The sequence below is a fragment of the Manacus vitellinus genome, unplaced genomic scaffold (genome assembly GCF_001715985.3).
Source record: "Manacus vitellinus isolate BGI_N305 unplaced genomic scaffold, ASM171598v3 scaffold_0_pilon, whole genome shotgun sequence".
Lineage (NCBI taxonomy): Eukaryota > Metazoa > Chordata > Aves > Passeriformes > Pipridae > Manacus > Manacus vitellinus.
Window position 1 is genome coordinate 23,847,725 of NW_021938789.1, and position 20,671 is coordinate 23,868,395.

Below are 20,671 nucleotides of genomic sequence, written 5' to 3' on the forward strand. Positions count from 1 at the left end.
TTTTAAGAGGTGAGCCTTTTTGAATTATAGCAAATCGAGATTGAAGCCTAGAATTAGCATCATAAATGATCAGGAGAAAAATGGGGAAATGCAACAGAGAAAGCCTATGGTAATGGCAGATGACCACTTGTGAAGACAAACTTGTAAACTGCACTAGCTGAAAACTGTTTTGTTTCAGTTCTAGATGATGTTTAACAGTATTTTACAGTGGAAGTAACAAACCTGCTTCGAGATTCTTGGAAAACACAGTTTTGCGAAGACTGTGTGCAAAAAGTATTTATGAAGAAGAAAGATGAAAGTGGCTGGTAATACAGACAAGTTGGGTAGCCAGTAATTTTTTCATCCATGTTGACCAGACTATTGCATTTTTAAAAGCGTCAGAAGTTTTTTATATTGAAAGGAGCGGTGATTACTCCCATTAGCTCTGTGCGTATAAATATAAATGTAAAATATATTAAAAATATGTAGAATATGGGGGAGATGGTTCAATTTTTCAGATGTGGCACATGTTTTCTAAAGACTGCTTTGGTTTAGTTTGAGTGACAAGATTGAATTCTGTCAGAAATTATTAGTGGCATCTTTCAGAACAAGCTTGTAGTTGCTGAAGAAAGCCTGCTGCAGAATGGGCTCAAAGTTAACTGCTTAAGTTATTCCTCCTCACAGGTTTATCTAAAACTATGGTTATAATTCAACATACAGTTTGTGTATTTTTAAATTTTGAGCTTAATTTTGTAGTATGTGCTTAATAAAGGTCTCTGAATGTAGCCGCCTTCTGCTAACTCAGTGCATAGAAGCAAATAGCAAAATATATGAGAGAAGAGATTCCTCATGCTTTTATTAACATCTGCCTTATCAATTAGACCTCCAAGAGGAGGTGATTTTTTAATTCTGAAAAGAGAGGGATTCTGTTGGTTTCCCTGCTAAAAAAGATATCTCAGAAAAGAAATATGTTTTCAAGTAGCCGATCCAAGAGTAGGTCAACAGCAAAAAGAATTGTGACAGTCAAGGAGGCATCATCAGAAGGAAGAAACAGGATCCTCTGTCTTTCTGTGGTTTTGGGGTTTTTTTTGGCCACTTGATCAAGAGGAGGTAGTGAGAAAAATCGTTGGCAGGTCTCTTAAATGTAGTGAGAGGAAACTGTGATTTGAACTTTTGTTCAATGAAGGAATAGGAAATGTGGAAGGAGCTGTTGAAAGCTAAACAATTGCTTTTCCTGTGTACTTCAGGATCTTTATAAAAGTACTGATGAGTCCTGTTTAACCAGGCAGTAATTTCTACTTGGATCACAAGAAACTCCTTATTCTTCCTGTGTTCGCAACTCTTTATTTTTTTACTTCACAACTTCTACAAAATTGGACCTCATAGCTTCTTTTCATCTGTAGAATATTGAAAATTTCATGGGATGCTGTAAATAGAATAGCATGGATTTTAGCTTGCCTTCCCCTTTTATAGACATCTAGTTTGCAAAACGAGTGTAGCTTTCAACTAGTGTCCATACACTATGTCACCACATATGTGGTGAATTTTCTGGACACATTTGTAGATTTTTCAGTGCTTTTCTTGAAGACAGTATGAGTCACTCTAAACAAAATTAAAATCAAATAAGCGTTCTGAATTTGTCTTCTTGACACTGAGAAGACATCAAAATATGCATTTAACCCCTTGTTTTAGTTTTGGAAACACGTCTTCAAATAAAAGCCAAAAGTTGTTGTGGAAGTAAATTGTAGCATTGCTTGCAGTTTACTTTAAACAGATGGATAAGAACAGGTAGGTGACCTGGTAGTGCATTCTGTGCCAACTGTACATATGTAAGTATTTTGTACAGTCCATAGTGTGCCAGAAAATAATGCTTTACTGCTTTCTTTGTCAAATAATTCCACACTCTTATTCTTTTCCTAATATTCCATTTGTGTTTTTCTTACTAAAATGTTAGGCTAATAGAATAAAATTAATCTCATTAAATATAGCTCAAGCTATACAAATCTGATTAACTGCCATAGACACCCACATAATTAATCTTTTTAAATAAAACTTTTAATATTTCATGAGCAACTCTTGCGTAATGGAAGAATTTTCGTAGAGCATTTGCTTAGCAGCTTACTTTCCAGAATATTGAATTTTCTGAGTAAATCTAATAGTAGCATTCCCTTTGATCTAGCCACTATTTTCTAGTAGCTGGTCAATATTAGTGTTGTTGTTGCTAGTTCCCGTGTTGCTGGTATAATGAAGTTCTTAAGAGGTGACTATAATAGCAATAGCATTCAGATGTTCTCCATATATCAAAAAATCCTGTCAAGCAAGCAAGAGCAGTGCTACTATATTTTTCTGATGAGTTCAACCCAAATGTAGTTCTTTGCTTTATGCCTTTATAGTATTTCATATAATTATTATAGCAATTTTGTATAATTAACGTTGATCCGTAGAAATAAACTGATAAAATGGGTACGAACTAATTATAGACCTAGGTAGGTAAAAAGTGACATAGCTGATATTGTCTGTTGTTAATTGAAGACTGAATTTTTTTTCAGTCAAGTGCTTGTGTTTTTTACTGTTACTGAGTCTGAAAAGGAATGAACCTATGCTACAGAAAGTTATTAATGTGATTGTATCAGCATTGTATCAGTTGGAGATTATGTAGTGTAGGATGATCTTCAGTTGTGGATGTGGTAATCCTTTAACTTTGTATTCCTGCTGCTCCTTGTTTCAGTCTTTCTTCTCCACACCCTTCAAGAGCTGCTATGAAGATATATTACAGAATTGTTATTTTCAGTCTGAGGATGAAATTTTACTTTGACTCTTTTACAGAAAATCTAAAGCAACCTTTTGAAAAATTATACTTTCTATCTATTATATTAATTCAAAATAGTTCGAAGATGCAAAATGCATTGAGATCAGCAGGAACAAGAGTCCTCTCAAATAATGGGGGCATAAGTGGAGTATCTGAATTTCCCAGAAATACTATTTCATCACAAGTGAAAGGTAGATGAAGAAGAATGATGGCATCAAGATGAAGTGATTTTTATCTTGTTCTTCTAATAAAAATGGTTCAGCTTTAATATAGCAGGCTTATCAGAAGAGTGCATTACAGATATTGCTTAAGATTTTAAAGCATTCCTTTGATGTTGTCTGACTGCCCTCTTCAGGATGACAGTGAATATGTTAGCCTGCTTAGTGATACCTGTTTCTAGAAATAACCAACTAATGAGTACATCACTTTTTTTTTTTTTAAATTGCAAACTGCCTATTGAGTAAGGCTGTTAAGTAGCAAATTTTACAAAGTCAGGTAGTAAGGTTGAAAGTTGAGTTTTATTGTGCTTCATCTTATTTATTCTTTGTGGGAGTAAAAGGTCATGAATTTTCATTTTAACTCTTAGATTTTTGTGATAGTTTTTTCATGTACAATGTATGTCTTAATAGTACACAACTTTGCTGGAGTTTGTATGTAATATATGTCATGCCTAAAGTTGATCTCAGTTATGAAGAAATGGTGAAGGTCTTGGGATATCTATGGTCCTGTAATGCTCTTCCCCTTTTTTGCTCTCTCTTCTGTATGTTTAATGCAGAGTTTCTCTTACAGCAAACAGATTTTTGAATTTACAACTTTTAAATAAACTGTTCTGCACCATCTAACACATAGAACTGTTTTTCTAGAAACACTGTTTTGAGAAAAGCTGCAGAATACATTTATTTATACTGCTTATGTATCTTTCTATATGCAAAGTCGAGTTGCCAAGTGGTGAAATCCTGGTTTGGACTCTACAGCAGATGTGATTAAATAATAATATGGAAATTAACAAAGGAATCTGTGTCAATCAGGAAGTACTGCAAGCATTCTTTCTTTTTTTTCTCTGAATTTTTTTGTTGGTATTGATTTGTCCTATTAAAGAATCTGTGGGTTTATGTTTCTGTGTTTAGAGAATGTCTCTGCTGATAAAGATCCCGAGATTATTCTCTTAGAATTAATTCCCTTTCCCTTCCTTTTAGTGCAATCAGGGCAAAGTTTTTTGGTTTGTTCTTTTGCTTGTTTGGGGGGCTTTTGTTTTTTTGTTTGTTGTATTTCAGATTTATTGTGGTGGGTGTTTATTTGGTTTTGGGGGGAGTTTTTTGTTTGTTTGTTTTGGGGTTTTTAATTTTTATGTAAAGTGGACAGGTGAACAAGCAAAACCTCAAAAAAATCTGACCTGAATTTAGACCCATGAGTAAAGCCAAGAGGAGGCTTTCTGACATATTTGAATAGTAGCAAATCACCTTCTGTTCTACAAAATTGTCACTTTTAAAAGAAGTTTTAGAGAAATAATCTGTAATTTATTATGCTACTTACAAGCCTACTGTTTATTTGGTTAGGATCATTTCCCAAGTGCTTAGCAGTTTCTTTGGCTCTCTTTTTATGGCTCTGCTGTTTTAGGAAGACTGCTACTTTCACAATTCTGTGTTGTCTGTCCACTGGTTTCAGAATTCCTTATTTGTAGCTGTTTCCAGCAAGTAAATCCTGATATTGTAATCAGGGGCAACATAGGCATTTGCTTGCATGGATCTGTTAGCAGATTTTTGTTACACTTGCCACACAGTTCTGAGACTTTTAAATATGGAAAACATTATTTTTTCTTAATATCATCTTGGAATGTCTCTGGTATAGTTTACCTTAACACATTTTATAATTTTGGAGAAGACGAGTTTGAAACAAAGAGTTGCATAACTAGCTGAAACGTTTTAACTGATAGTATGGTTGTTGAGAATGATACTGAAAATGTAATTTATCTAGCTGTTGCAGCTCGTTATAGCATATTTTTTGCCAGTGAATGCCATGTGGATGTACATTTGTTTCTTTTCCTTAACAGGCAAGCTAATGAAGAATATCAAGTACTGGCTAATTCATGGCGCTATTCATCTGCTTTTTCAAACAAACTGTTTTTCACAATAGTGGATTATGATGAAGGGGCAGATGTTTTTCAACAGGTAAATGTTAGACACTGTAAAACATTGTTAATTTTTACAACTACATGTTGATTTGCCAAATAATGTAAGACAAATTATTTTCTGTATGTAGGTGTGTACCTCTGTGTTTTGTATACAATTTCCTCCTGGTTAAAAACACTGCAGTTTCTATGACATTAACAAAGGCAAATTCTACCAATAACCACTTCTAGTTTTTCCAAGCGTAGTTTATAATCCTTGTTTATAGATTGCATTATACATGTGCATTTTTTTCCCCAAACAATTGTTAATGTAATTTTTTAGAATGAAGAACATTGCAAATAACATTTGCATTTAAAGATTTCCTTTATTTTCTCTTCAGTGGTAAAAAGCTCTTAACTAATTGCTTTTATGTGATACAATATTCTTCAACTTCAATAATATTTGAATTAGCCTGGAAGTTCTTCAGGGAAAAGAGAAGAGAATGGTTTACATTTTATATATTGGCTATAAAGAGTGAAAAATCAGCTGTTGGAGAATAGTTTGTCTCCCTTTAAACTGAGTAGTCAAGGCAAAATGCATCCCTTGAAAATTAATACTAAATACTGACATGATTTTCTTTGATATTTATCCATTCATTGAAGCTAAAAATGCAGATTAAGAGAAGTGAAAAGCTTTGAAGTTCTCCATATATTTTAAACACCTTTTGGTGAAGTATGTGATTTAAAATGTTTGGAGGAAAAGATTAATATTTATTTTAAAATACTTAATTTAAAAAGTGTAATTACTGTTTTTAGTAAATATTTTTACTTCCAGTTGAAATATTAGAATGTATTGTGTAAAGAATGGTTATTAGTGGCTTAAGATTTTGCTTTACAAATTAAAGATTTGCTTTACAAAAATTTGTATTATTGTAACTTACGTGATTATAATAATACAATATATGTTGTTTGATCTGGCCTTAAACCAATCAATACATGTTAGAATAGTCCAGTTCAACTTATTCCCTGTGTAACAGAACACAGATTCAGTTTTATTTTGAATGATATGCATTTAAAGTCATGTTTACATGTAGATGAAATTAAACATCAGTATGTAAGGTTCCTACCAGTTTTAGAGATGCAGTGTTAAGAATACATTGAACTAATGGACTGTTTTAAGGTGGATTTGGGGGAAATTCTGACCATACATTTATGTGAACAAACAAGTCATGTAATATTGATGCCATAGCAAAAAACCTCAAAGGTAATGCAATTTGCATTTTTTAGCTTTTGCTATGTTTACAGAGCAATGGTAAAGTAGTTCCAGACCAACTGCCCCCAAAGTCTATCCAATGTCAGAAGGTTTCTGCATCTCAACGTGTTTCTGTATCTTATGTTTCATTTAACAATTTCACAACATTTGTCTTAGACTTTCTTGGAATATTTATTTCCAAAACAGCTCAATAAAGAAGAGGGGTATTTTTTTGCTTAGATTAAAAACATTTTAATAGTTAGTAATTTCTGTTGAAAAATTCAGTTCTGTACTTGATTAAAGATTAAGTTTGGGTAATGTAAAATTAAATTTCATTTTTCAGGAATGAAACAAACAGGCTTACTCTGCATTTTTTATTTAAAGGCCTCCATATTGCATCATCTTTAAGTGTTACCTCTGATTTTGTTTATTTGCAGCTTCATTTTCTAAAGTGCTTTTTTGCACTATTTTTGAGGTGTCCTGAACATGGAGGAATTTTATGTAGTAAAACTATATTCTCCTCTACCATCTAGCAGAGTTGAAGTCAGAATTTCAAGTGGCAAATGTGGATGGAAATCTGTTTGTTTATCACCTTTGGGAATTTTCATATGTCCTCTGAATGGTTCCAGTGACATCAACACATGAATTAAGATTTTCTAGGGATAGTTATGTAGTCAGTGCTAGTTTATCTAGGCCTTTCTGGATTCAAAAAAGACTAGTCACTCGTGATTAGTCAGTCTTGCAGCCAGTAGAAGGCTAGATGAATAGTATAGTTAACTTCAGATTCATGAGAGCTGGGCAAGGGAAACAAATCAAACTGCTTTACTCCCTTTGAATATCTCCCTGATATACTTTAATAGATTGGATGAGTGCAGGTCTCTGTTTTACCAATTACAGGAAAGGTGTTACAGCATGTGAAAACCTTAAAGCATAAGATACTCTTACTCAGAAAAGCTTGTGGGTGAAATACTCTGAATAATTAAACATCCTGAAGAATCTACTGGAGGGAATATTCTGAGCATTCTTTTTGGAGGACTATACATGAAATGTGTTAAAACTGTAATGTATGGAGGCAAATAATATTTTCGTGCTAATTAGACTTGCATTATTGAGGATACTGTGTTGTTTTATTTTGAGGATAGAGTTACTAATTCTTTTTCCTGCTGTTTTTCCTGGTTTTCTAGTTGAATATGAACTCTGCTCCGACTTTCATGCATTTTCCTCCAAAAGGTAAACCCAAGAGAGCTGACACATTTGACCTGCAGAGAATCGGATTTGCAGCCGAGCAGCTAGCTAAATGGATAGCTGACAGAACAGATGTTCATGTAAGTCTTTCAACATTTTAAATGTTGAAACCAAATGTATCTTTGTAGTCTGAGACAGACTGATGACAAATTCCATCTTTCCTTAATTTTTTTTTTGTCAGGTGAAGGTTCTAGAACACATTAAAAAAATAACATTCGTGGTATTTATGGTAACTTCTGTGGTTTGCAGATTATATTCCATTCTTGCTTGGTTAAATTTTCTGTAGTCTTATTCTGGATGAAAACAAGCAGTGATAATTAGCTGTTAAGAAGTAAAATGTGCTTTGCAAGACTATGTACAAAGCAAATAGATTTGAATGTAGCTTCTTCTAATTCAGATAGAACCTGCAAATCTGTTGAAGAAATAATGTTTTGGAGTTGAAAAGTTCAAAATTATACGTGAAGTTTTTTTCATATTATGTGCTTATTAAAGGAAGTACTATTTTTTCTTATTTAAATATATTTAGGGATTAGTCTTGCTGACTTGGAATCCAGATTTCAGATGCTCCATATTTATCTATATGGAAGATGATCTGTATGTGTGCATTTATTACAATCTGTATTTGCATTTATCTTTTCCAGATCAGAGTATTCAGGCCTCCTAACTATTCTGGTACAATTGCACTGGCTCTTCTGGTATCTCTTGTTGGTGGCTTGTTGTATCTACGAAGAAATAATTTAGAGTTCATCTACAACAAAACTGGTTGGGCCATGGCAGCTCTGGTATGCAGATTTTCCTTACTAATTTGCTTTTTATTAGTTTCTTATCCTAGCATATGTGTCTTCATTACTTGCATGGTAAATTAAAAGCCATTGCATTAATACATTGTTCAGAATGATACTATCAGAAAAAGATGGATAATCTAGATTTTGGATCTAATTCTCATAAACAATGAGTATCAGTTACTATGAGTGACTCACTGAAAATTAGCAAACTCTGATAGCTGCAGATTTCTGTTTGAACTTTAACATGAAAATATTTCCAAAAATAAATATTACTGATGTTTATGGCTATGGTTCAACTTGTCCTTTTTTGGTAAAATCAGTAGTGTTATGATTCATTTAGTGTAGATATTGGTGTCAGAATATCACTTTCAAGTGATGATAGGTTGAGAAAAGTAACAAAGGCTTTATATGTTTGTAAGACAATGATAAAATACCTGAGAAACAAAGAAAAAGGGAGAATTCTATCCAAAACTGATTTCAGTAGTACTGACTTTAACATTCTACAGTTAACCTAAATGAGAATAGGATGATCTTAGAACCTTAATTCTGAGGAAAGACTGGATCTAACCAATTCTGTTTGAAATACTAGTCAACTAAATCCTCAAAACCATAAATAATGAATTAAGGTTTAATTTAGTTAATAGTGTGTTGCAGTGTGTTTTGTTATATCACAGTTTTCGAACAACTGAATAGAGTGATGAAAATATGGACTGTGCAGTATAGTCAGCTGTCATAGTTTTAGATAGGCAATAGTATGCAAGGATGGTAGAAGATGGTTAGGGTGTATCAATAAGGACTCATTACTCTGGCATCATTGTGATTGACAGAAGAGGAAAAATCTGAGGGGCGGCATCTGAGGCTTAATTTTCAGGGACATGGCATCAAGAGCATGGTTACCAACACTAGAAGAGCGTCTGGGATTATTGAGTGCAGTTCAGCATTTTGCTGCTTAATAGAACTCCTTCCTGCTGTACTAGTAGTTTTATCAATCAAGATCCATACCTGTAAAAATTTTGTCCATGTGTTTTGCACAGTATAAACCAAGCTTTTATTCTTTTGCCATTGAAATCGTTATTTATTCACTTGATAATTTAAAAGATTTTTTCTCAACTTGAATCAATATGAATTGACCTTTCTTGAAAGCACATGGCTACGATTTTAGATGGAATGTGAGTTTATTTGTGCATCAGCATTCATATTTTATTTGTAATCTAGGCTCCCTTTCCCATGAAAGCTTGGACCAGATGGTCTTTTCAGGTCTCTTTTAACCTGGGCTATTTTATAGTTCTGTGTATTTTAGCTCTGCTAGAAGTAGGTTACTGATGTATCCTATAATCAATTTTGCCTTTTCAAAGCTATATCATAATGATGGTTTGCTATTCTGCTGTGATTCAACAATATGAAAAGATACTTTCTTTTTGTGATACTTTCAGCTGATGGGTCTTTGGCAGCCTTTATTACACAAGTTCAAAGATAAAGTTACCTAATACCTGTTAAGCACTAATTAATTTTTATGTCTGAATTATTAATAAGATCTTAAAGACAACTCTTTGTTCAGAATTCCTTAATATCTGGCATTTCTCTTGAATAGTGGTTACTGATAATGCTCTTTTCTCTCATGTGGTACCGTAGCTTTTCCTACTAGTGCACTTTGCATGCATTCTTTAAGCAGTTTGTTAATCTACACCATACATTAAGGAAGGAATAAAGAACAAGTTTTCAAATAAACCACCTGTAGGACTAGATTTCAGGTAGAATGATGTTTCCTTTTGATCTAGAGAGCCACGGGCAGAATGTCTTCCTTGTTGCAGGATGTCATTTGGAGTATCCTGAGCTCTAGCACAGGGTTTTGACATTCCTCTTCCAAAGTAAGTCTGTCATGTTTAGTTTCATATATTTTTTCTGGATTACAAGGTTTTTTTGATCATAATACTTTTTAAAGATGTACTACCACCAGAAAGCTCACATTTTGTATGTATCAGTCTAACATTTTTTGAACTCCTGGTCTTTAGCAATAACCTGAGTAAAACAATAATTGAGACACCAAAATAGATATTTGTGTCAAAAATCAAATAAAGATGTGTAATAATTGGTATTTCCTTTGTTTAACCATGCACTATATCTCTGGAGACAGTAACTTCATTTCAATTTCATATTTCTGAGTTTCAGATCAAAAGTTTAATGTTTGAATGTTTTGGGGAATTGGTTTTTTTGTCTTGCAGAGGTTAAAAATGAGTTCTTCAAATCATAGAATTATTCTATTACAAGCTGCATTCAATAAATGGTTGAAGACATAATTAATTTCCTAATTAATAAAATTACCACATCAATTCTTTCTTAGAATATTTGCCGTTCTCCTTAGCAGCAGCTTGACAGCTGAACATTGCATCTGAATGTAACTGTAAATTGCAGTGTGGAAAACCTATAATCACATTCCACTCCTGTGGACAGGTTCAATGTCCAGATGGAATCAAATATTTAAAGAAATTCTGTTAATGCCATTCAGTAATTGCTATCCTGCTGATTGTATCAAAAAACAAGGGACTAAAATGGCATTAATGCCATTTATTGTTGTTGCTAATACTATTTCCTATAAAATTCTGGTTACTTTAAAAATTAATAGTACTGAAAAGATGTTTTAGAAAATGTTCTTATATCTAAAAGTATATAGTAATTAATCATGGCATTGAGCCAGTGCTTCACTATTTTAATTGTTATTGTCCTTCTGACTTTGCAATGTTTTTAAAGCCCCATAGTCTGCAAAATGATGTTTTGTCAAAGATCATACAGTTACCAGGAATCCTTTTGGTTTTATTCAGATATACCCAGCCATACAAGTAAATTTTATAACTTCTTTTTGATGGAATCAACAAGGGCTCCAGATTGCAGGCTTTTGCACAGATAACCTCAGTTAATAACTAAAATATGTTAGAATTCATAGAAGAAAATGGACAGTCATTAATATATTCCTTCTAAGTTATCATGTAGTTATGATTCCCTTAGATCATGCTTCTTTTTCTACCAGTAAAACTTAGAGCGTCTTTTTTGATAAAAACTTATTAAAAGGAAAAATGGAGAAAATAGTGTCTAGTAAGATGCTTTTTATGAAGGGTATAAATAAGAAATAAATGTTTAATTTTAAATAATTATATTCTTCATTAATATTTTTTCCTCTTTGAACTTTAAAAACTAAATTAAATAGAGAAAGCCTGGCAAGATGCATAAAAACTACAGGAAGCCCATGTTTTTAACAGAAGTATAGGCAATTATCTTATTCCTTATTGGCAGTTCTTTTTTTCAGATGATAAAGAATTGAGAAAGCATGGAAGCTCTTTTCTAAAAGCTGTAGGTTTGTGTTTTGATTGTTTTTTGGGAGATGTTGTACTGTTAGGTAGCTAGCATTCATTAACTTGCATTCGTTAGCATTAATTCATTAAATTTAAAATAACATTTTTTAATTTCAACTGAAAGTTTTTCATAGAGATCCTGGGATTCAGTGACTGCAAACTGTGTCATTGCAAACAGAGAACTCTCTAGTTTTCTTTTTCTTGCTTTTTTAGAGCTTCTTAGTTTACTAAGTTGAAGAACTTTTATTTTCCCAAATGTTGAATACTTTTTATGTAAATGAAAAATGGATGGTGCCTCTCTGCCCGATTGAATAATTTGTTGCTAAAAATTAGAAGAAAATTCTCAGCATAAAACGCCTCTGCTGTTTTTACTAGCAGAACAGAGGATCCCAGAAAGATTAACTGAGTTTTTGTTCAATAACTCCATTGATACCAAAGTGTTGTGTCTCATAGACAATATTTCCAGCACTGTTTTAGGAGAATATTTAGGAATGCATGTACTGGTTTTGATAGACTTTCAGAAGCAAGACCAGAGCTTTCATCTCACACATTAATTGCAATGCCAGTTCACACAAAACCATTAAATTGGTTTTGTCCTCAGCATTAGATTGTGCAACAGCAATATTTGTGGTTTCATCCCCTCATTGAAGCACTGCAGACTCTGGTAGTATCTTGTATGCCTTAGGCATTTTCATTTGCAACATCACCCAGCAGACTTTTAGAATGACAAACCCGAATGACTGAGTCACAGTACATAATATCCCAAAAGATGTCTTTTGAGATCACATGCATTACTTATCCTCTAGATTATCTTAGACTTTAATTCAAATTCTGCTATTCATCTATGGATATTTTTCCTTCTGACATGCCAACACCAAGATGAGGAAGGAATTCTGTCCTAAGATATTTGCAGAATGGTGTCCTTTTATGCTGATAACAAGAAGCAATTCAGACCCTTGTCAGGACTCTTAATTTCTTAAGCAGGCAGAAGAAAAGGTCAGACAGTATAAACCAGGCAAGCTTCTAACATTTTAGATGAGGAATTGCTTCATTTTAGACAACAGTACTTGTGCTGAGGGTTTATCTGTTCTGTTGGCTGGAATGTGGGCAGCTAGGGGTCTTTTGAAAGCACTTACTTTACCAGGCTGTCACTGTGGTTTTCTGCATATAATTTTCAGTTTTATTTATGTGTATACTTCAGATTTGCCTATATACCTGTGAAATCCGGGAAGTCAAAATTCTGTGCTCAGATTAGAATGGCAGCTCCCTAGGAGCTGACTATATTGGGCAAAATATGTCAGGTCACTTGAATGAGGAGATAAAGTGTGTGTTTACTTGTTCTCAGAACAGTTAATGGGTATGAAAATGTTTTGTGCTGATACACTCCACTGTATCTATACCACATAATACATTCATCATTAGTTATTGGTCTAAGAGAGCTTGAAGGGTATTGTGGCTACCAGTGGCTTCTTCACCCCTTTCTGGGAATGAGAAGAAAAAAAGTCATGTGTTTTATTCAAAGATAGACATAGAAAAAGTCAGGTTCCTCTGTGTGAGTAGATAGGCATCTCAAAAGAACAGCAAAAAATGCTGATTGTTAATTTTCTTTTCTTCCTATAGTCGAATGCTTTAGGGGTGCACATTTAAAGATACAGAAATCCATTGTCTTTGCTTCTGTGTTGTAGTCCCTGTCCTTGAATTGTATATCTCTTATTGGAGATTCTAATAAGTGATAGATTGTTATGTAGAAATTGAGCATGGATCTCCTAACTCAGTAGCTTTCATTGATCACAAAAGCAGAGATAAACTGGATAGGAGGGATTACATTTGTTTAAACAGTAATTGTGAGGTGGTTAAAACTTACATATGCAGAAAAATAGAGAAATTAAGTGCAGAACTGGCTGCCCATGTCTCCCTTTTTTTTTTTTTTTTGAAACTATACTTGAATTTAACTAGTCATAAATGAATCTAAAGTTCCATTATTTTTCTTACATTACATAGTGTTTTCCATGTTCTTGGGTCTAAACTTGAAAAGAAATCTAATTATTGGCTTTGTATGGTATCTGCTAATAGGAAATTTCTCTTCAAAATGCATTCCAAATGGCTTTTTAAATCTCCAGTAATGAACTGGCAGATAGTCTTAAACAAAACTTATGTCTTTGAGAAAGGATGCATTAAGCCAAAATAAATCATTTGACAAAGTTTGCAAGACCAAGAACAGTTTAAAAATTCCTGTTGATGTGCTTGTGAAATTGTGTCTTGCTAGCAATTCAGTGTTCTACTGGGACTCTTGGTGCTTAATTTACCTTGCAACTGTTCACAGTAGCCTTGTGGTTTAAACACAAATGCACCACAGGTGAACTCAAAGCAGTTTTCCCCTTTAGTGAAACTGAGGATGGAAGTCATCAAGAAAATACCACTTGCAATTTGTTAACAAGGTCCTTGAGCAGACCTGTCTGCACATATAGTGTATTCAGCTAGGACTGATAATAGGGGGAACTTCTTGCCACTGAAGACATTCTGTGGACATTTGGTCTTGGAACCATATTATGTTTTAGCAAATCACTGTTCTTTCCCTCTCTGTGCTACACCAGTGAAAAATGTAGATCTAATCTGTTTGCTTTTATCATTTAGTTGCAGAGTAAGCTACCTAAATCTGGAAACTCTTAAAATAGTTTGAACCCTGAAAAAACCCTGAACTCCTTTGATAAATCAGGTGGCATGCAGCAGTTAGTGCTGTTCTTGGAGTCTGACAAAGAGGAAGAAGGGAGCCAGAGGGATGAAAGGTCTGTAGTACTCCTCTCTGTAGAACTGAGAAAGTAGAGACTCTTCTATGAGAAAGTGTCATTATGCTCAGAGATAAGTGCCTTGGCTTGAACTCCAGTTTTCATCCTTCGAACTTTGACAAGATCCAAGAAAACTGCAGAAAGTGGCCATTTCTCTGCATATGAGAGTAAATATGAAGTCATTAACCACATGGTACAGATTGATCATCTGTAGGAATTAATTTGGTAAAGTTTTGTCCTGGGAAAAATGAACTCACAGTAATGGTGAGTGAACTAAGTGTTTTGGAAACTTTAGGATCCCAAGCCATGGGATTCTATGGAAACTATGCCATTTGGAATGGCATCAGCATGATGTATCTTAGATGTGTGCATCTGTTCTGCAAATAGTGGTGTGTATACAATAGAAATTTGTAGTTTCCACTGTTGGGGTTTTTTTTACCCTGATGATTGTAATTGGAGAATATAGAACACAGCAAAATGAGCTTGAATGTCAAGTGCTATCTGTAGCATACCAAATGCTTACTTAAGGGATATGATGGAAGTGCTCTGTTCTTAGGATACTTAAAATAGATGAAGATTGGAAGAGGACTAGGGAGAAGCGGGAGAATGTTTTCTGGCTCCTGAAAACGTAATTTTGAAATACACCGTAAAAAGGAACATGATGGAAAGAAATCACGGCAGATGCAGTATGTGGTGTACTGAATTAGTTTCCTTGGTCACTAGCAGTCTGAACTGAAAGAATATGAATGATGCCTTCAAGTTAAATAACCATATTGTTAAGTCTTTGCTTTTCAATAATCTTAATACTCGACATTTTCTTCTCCCCACTGTTGTCACGTAGATATTTTTTTGTTAGATGTTACAGTCTCAACAGCATGGTATTTGTATTGGCAAGCATTAAAGATCTTGATTAATTTGAGAGATTTATTGTTTATAAAATATATGACTATGTAAATTGAGCTGGAGTCTCTTTAATCTTTCTTTATGGAACCAGATTTGGCCCTAGAGAATGTAAATTTCAAACAATAATTTAAGAATTAGAGAAATGATTTTTCATAGAAGACTCACCTTCAGAGACCTAATTTTTGTATTCTATGCATCTGTTATCTTTCAATGTTTTACTTTTCACGTAATTTTTTGCCTTTCAAAATATCTTTCACCTCACTTTTGTTATCCACATTTTCAGTTTCTATACTTTTGTGCTTTCACATAAGCTATCTATTGTGTGATTCATCACCAAAATTGCAGTATAAATTTCTCTGCTAAAACAGTCTGCAAGGTATAGAAATAACTATCTGTTACTCTTTTCCAGTAATGTCACTGTATACCCTTTTCATTTTGTTGCATAATATTAATTAAAACATAATCCATTTGCTAATAATCACTACCTGTATGCCTTCATCTACCATATTAATTAATATACTGTTACATTCCAAATCCTGTTATAGGCAAAATGAAACACACCGTATATTTAAAGCCAAGAACCTGTTCTTATTGTAAGTAAAATCTTAACACTACAAGGAAGAATTATAATTAAACCATATATGAAAATGTATCTTTCTTTTCTATTACAAGAGAAAAAAGTCTTAATCATAACAGCATAACTAGAATTGTTTTGCACACACTTCTTAGTGTCTTTGCCTTTCTCTGATGTCATGGTTACTCTTCCACTGTTTATATCTCGAGATCATTCTTTGGCTTTGGTTTGGGGTGATGGGGTACTATGGTGAGTTGTCAGCATTCCAGGTTCTCCTCCAGGGAGGAGTATGATGTTGCTGCTTTCTTCCTCCTTGCTTTTGGATCCTAGGGGCTATTTCATGCTTTGTGCTTCCTTCACTGATCTGCAACTAAATTTTACATCAGAATTTACTGGGTAAATGATGGTGGTCTTCCATATGTTGGATGCTTGTCCTTTGTTCCTTTTGTTAGCCCTAAAACTGTTTTTGATGAGCTCCCATATCTGTGTTTCTTTGTTCACTGTTGGTGTAATATTTATAGGCTTGGGGTCTCCAGTGTAATCCTGTGCATCCTTTCTTATCATTCCATAGTGGTACATTACATCCTGTGTTTACAGTTCTGCTGTCTCTACAGTCAGCTCATGCCTGCACTACCTCAGTGTGTTGGTCATAATTATTTCATCCCAAACAGAATGGGGGGGGGGGGTGGAATTAATGAGCCACACGAAGATAAGCAATTGTAATGTAAACTAGACATAGTCACGTGGTCTTTGGAAAAATTGCTGTTTCAGCTAAAGAAGTTAAAAAACCCTATCAATTACCAAACAACAACAACAAAAAAATACCAAACAAAAACCCCACCGAAACAAAACCCAAAACCAGGAAAGACAAGACAGATTTGAATAAAACCTGGCAAGATTCAGTAGTAAGGCCTTGCAAAATTTATTCATATTACTAGAGGTGACAATGCTGCATTTATAGGAATTCAGAGCTCCAGTAGCTTATATTTACTTCACAAATGAGTTACTAAGTATTCTTTAAAGAAAATCCTTTAAGGGTTTTAGTAAACCCTGGCTTAGTTAGTCATTATGGTATGAATTTTTACATTTGTGATCCATCTACTTATGACTTAGGTGTGCTGTTGGGAATATTGATATACGGTAAAAATGAGCATATATGTAACTGTATCTAAATTATCTTGTAATTTTTCTAAGGATTACCTATACTGATACGACGCAAGATATGTTTAGATTATACAAGTTCCCTATTTCTGTTTTTCTCATTTGTTAATCAAAAGATACGGTATTTTCCTCTTTAAGAGAATCATAATGACCTTCTATGAGAATTAAAGTCTGTTTTTACAGCTGTCATATATCTCTAACCTAACTTCACACTCCTCCATAGGGAATTTCACTTTTCTAACAACGCAGTCACTGCTATTTGTCATAGCTAAAATGAATCACAGTCATATAGAACACACAATGAGAATTTCATAAAATAGGACAGGGTTTTTTTTAATAACTGGATTTTTTTCTGTGACTTTTTATATCATTTTGTACACCTGAAAGCAAAAAGGTAAGCTAAACATTTATATAGAATTTAGAGACAGAAATATTTTCATGAAAGGTTCTATAAATCCTGAATACTAGTTTCCAGAACATTTGCAATGAATGCCTTCTACTGCTCCAAGTGCTTGTTGCCATATAGATGTGCAAATGTGGCACATAAATATAGGATTATTTCAAGAGAGATTTGAAAAATCTCTCTTGAGCTAACTCATTTTCAGAATAACGAAAGTGACTGAGAATTTTATGAGAGCAACACATCTGAACACGCGATACTCAAATTCAAATAGAGGAAGATAGTGTGTCTGGTTAGGGGAACAAGTATGTATCTAAAGCAAGAATCACCAGCAGAATGGTTTTCTGTTCAATTCATCATGGTAAGTTAATAAGCATATTGTTTTTCTATTTTTCCTAGTGTGTTGTATTTGCTATGACATCTGGTCAGATGTGGAATCACATCCGTGGACCACCATATGCACATAAAAATCCTCAGAATGGACAAGTGGTGAGTTGATTATTTCAATTTTATTTTTAGGGGAAACATTATGTAGACAGTCGCTTGCTACAGTGAGTCTACAATTGCAAAAAGTTGCAGTTCCATAGTTCTGTATGACAGTCTGTCAGAGTCTTAAGTCTCTAGTTGCAAACAGAGTCTTTGGAATTTTAGGTGTTTGAAAGGTGCTACCGTCTCTAATTTGAGCAATGACGTAGGTGGCTGTGTTTTCCAAAATTCTCTCTGTGAGGCTCCTAGCTGTAGTGAATGTGTTATAAAATGTTCCATACCACACAATTTTCCGCTGCCCAAAGATAAACACAGATATTGTGTCTTTTTGTAGGGATGTGCTCCCTCACATGGTAAAAAACAGATCTCTTTTGTTTCTTCCTTTCAGGCTACATTTACACAAACCCTTGAGGTTTGTAAGCTCTTATCTTCCTGTCCAGAACATTTTATTTAGAAAAGGAGATGCCAAATATTTTCATGTGCTTTGTACCATCTCCCATCATGTCTGTAACACTTCCACTGAACTTTATGGAATGCTCTATCCTGTATCTCTTTGCTCCTTTAATTTAAATTCTTTATCAACTTTACTAAGTTGACTATTGCCAAAATTACTATTGCCAAAATTAGTTAGATCCCGCTACTGCTGTCTTTGAAGAATTACCTCGTTTGCTTCTTCCTGCTCACAAATTAGCAAATGTTCATCAGACTTCAGAAAAATAAACTCTCTTTGCCTGCTAGGAAAATAAAGAGGACCTTGCCAAGTTTTTACCACTCTTAGTTATTTACCACTTTTTAAGCAGTTTCTTGGGATGGAATCTACAGAACTTGCAATGAACTTATCGATCAGGAAGCTTTTCAGTAACTAATGCCCTGTTGAGCTATTTTCAGCTTTGGCCATCACTAGTTAAAGGAAACTGTCTTATGCCTTAAAGAAAAAATCTGTTTTAACTCCGTTAGTGTCATATCTTAATTGGAGTAGCAAAAAATGATGGTTTGAATTTGATTACCGATCTGCATTTTATCAATCTACATTTACGCATTTACATTTTATCGTTTTATCAGCATATTGATTTCATAAAAATGTCAGGATTTCATCTGTGAACTTTGTTATTCAGAAATAGAATTGATGATGTAATAAATAGTCTTACTAAAACACTTTATGAAAATTTAGAATTTTTCATTACTGCTTTGCAGTATTAAGTTTATGATGCTTTCTTATGGAGTGACAGAAAGGAGAAATACTGCATAGAAAAAGCAGCATTTATGACAGATTAGTTTTTACCGTGTCCAGTTGTTTACACATTGCCTGTCTTAAAGACCTGTTTCTGAAGTATATCCTACATTAAGTAATCTTAACATATTCCTGAATTTGTGCTGGATTGTCTAAGTTTTCAAGTGTGGACTCATATCCTAAGTGTCTGTAAAGCTACTACTTTGGGAGTGTTAGCACACACAACTAAATAATGGAAATAATGGTAAAGATGTTTTTAAATTCTAGATACTAACCTATTGTATTGGTAAACATACATACATTCTTTTTTGGTTTTACTGCAGTATATGACTTCAGGTAAGTTGTGTCAGTAAGTAAAACCAGTCAGATCCTAAAAATTAAAAAAAGGAAAGATGCAGGGTCACCAAGATCCTGCTTTAATTGAGCTTTCACCGACCAGTATAGTTTTAATTTAAAACTCTAACTTTAGAAGTGTTAGAAGCCAATTAAGTATTCTATAAACCTTTACCTATTTTAGATTGTGAGGGGTTTTTTCAAATAGCAGTATTGAACATTTTTCCTATTTCATTTTTCTAGCACTTATCTATCTTTCTGTGACTTTGAAGTCATAAAAGTGCTTATCTAACACTTCTTTGAGATTTACTCAACCATGATAATTCACTGTAACACACTGTGAATTAAGTCAGCAACTGCTGTCTTTACATCTGGATGAAATTTAACTCATTGCTTTCTTTCCAACGTCTAGCATTTAGTACTGATTCCAAATGTGCATACCAGTTTTGTACAAGGATTACCTGTATGTAATACTCTGAAACTTTATTGACAGTCTTACCATGTAAATTTCTGATTTTAGGAGGAGGCATAGAATTGCTCACCAAGCTTAACAGTTTTATTGTTAAGTTCAAAATTACTGATCTGAGGTTTTCTTACTTCATAGGAGCTAGTGGTTAAGTTCTGTGCTGGCCTGATATTCCAGCAGCCTTTGAAAGTGGTAATAATCTGTCTTCATAAACTGTTCCTTACCTCACATATCTCCCATGATATGTTTTGTTCTTGCTGTAATTCTGGATGACAATTTCTTCTTAAATTCCTGTTGGTTTTTTGTTTGTTTGTTTGTTTTTCAAAAGATAAAAGGACAGCTGTTTGCTTTGCTTAGACAACACTACTTACTATTGCCAGTATCTTGTGCAGGTAACATTACCAGTTCTTAAAATTTTTGGCTTGTGAACTGGGGTTATGATTCTTTGCTTGATTACCTAAACTACTCTACGATTTTATTCCTTGAAGCTTTCAAACCATATTTTTGTATTTCTGTATGTGCTCTCTTATTGAGATTGTTGCAGTTAGTTCCTTTATTCCCCATTGCCATCAGCTAATTTTGGGTTTTGGATCCATGCAAAAGCAGCATCAATTTTAATGTAGAAAGCTGAATCACACTGTTTGCTGTGTCAGTTCTGGTTTACGTTGATGAAACTGGTGCTAGTCTTCTATCTTGGCACATACTTTATTTCTGTTTCATTTCTGGAGATCTTCATCTTTTGCCAAATAATTTTGTTAGGATTAGGCCCTTACTGACTGTGTGACACTAAAATTGGTACCTGTTTTA

The 20,671-nt window shown here is 33.8% G+C and overlaps 1 protein-coding gene across 2 annotated transcripts in view; it reads left to right on the forward strand.

Moving 5' to 3' along the window:
- Window positions 1–20,671, forward strand: part of TUSC3 (tumor suppressor candidate 3) — a 104,134-nt gene that overhangs the window by 37,201 nt on the left and 46,262 nt on the right. For both annotated transcript variants that reach the window (XM_018069670.1, XM_018069661.1), the window contains exons 3-6: window positions 4,839–4,956; window positions 7,332–7,472; window positions 8,034–8,174; window positions 17,748–17,837. In XM_018069670.1, coding sequence (XP_017925159.1) covers window positions 4,839–4,956; window positions 7,332–7,472; window positions 8,034–8,174; window positions 17,748–17,837 — 490 coding nt within the window. The remainder of the gene's footprint in view (window positions 1–4,838; window positions 4,957–7,331; window positions 7,473–8,033; window positions 8,175–17,747; window positions 17,838–20,671) is intronic.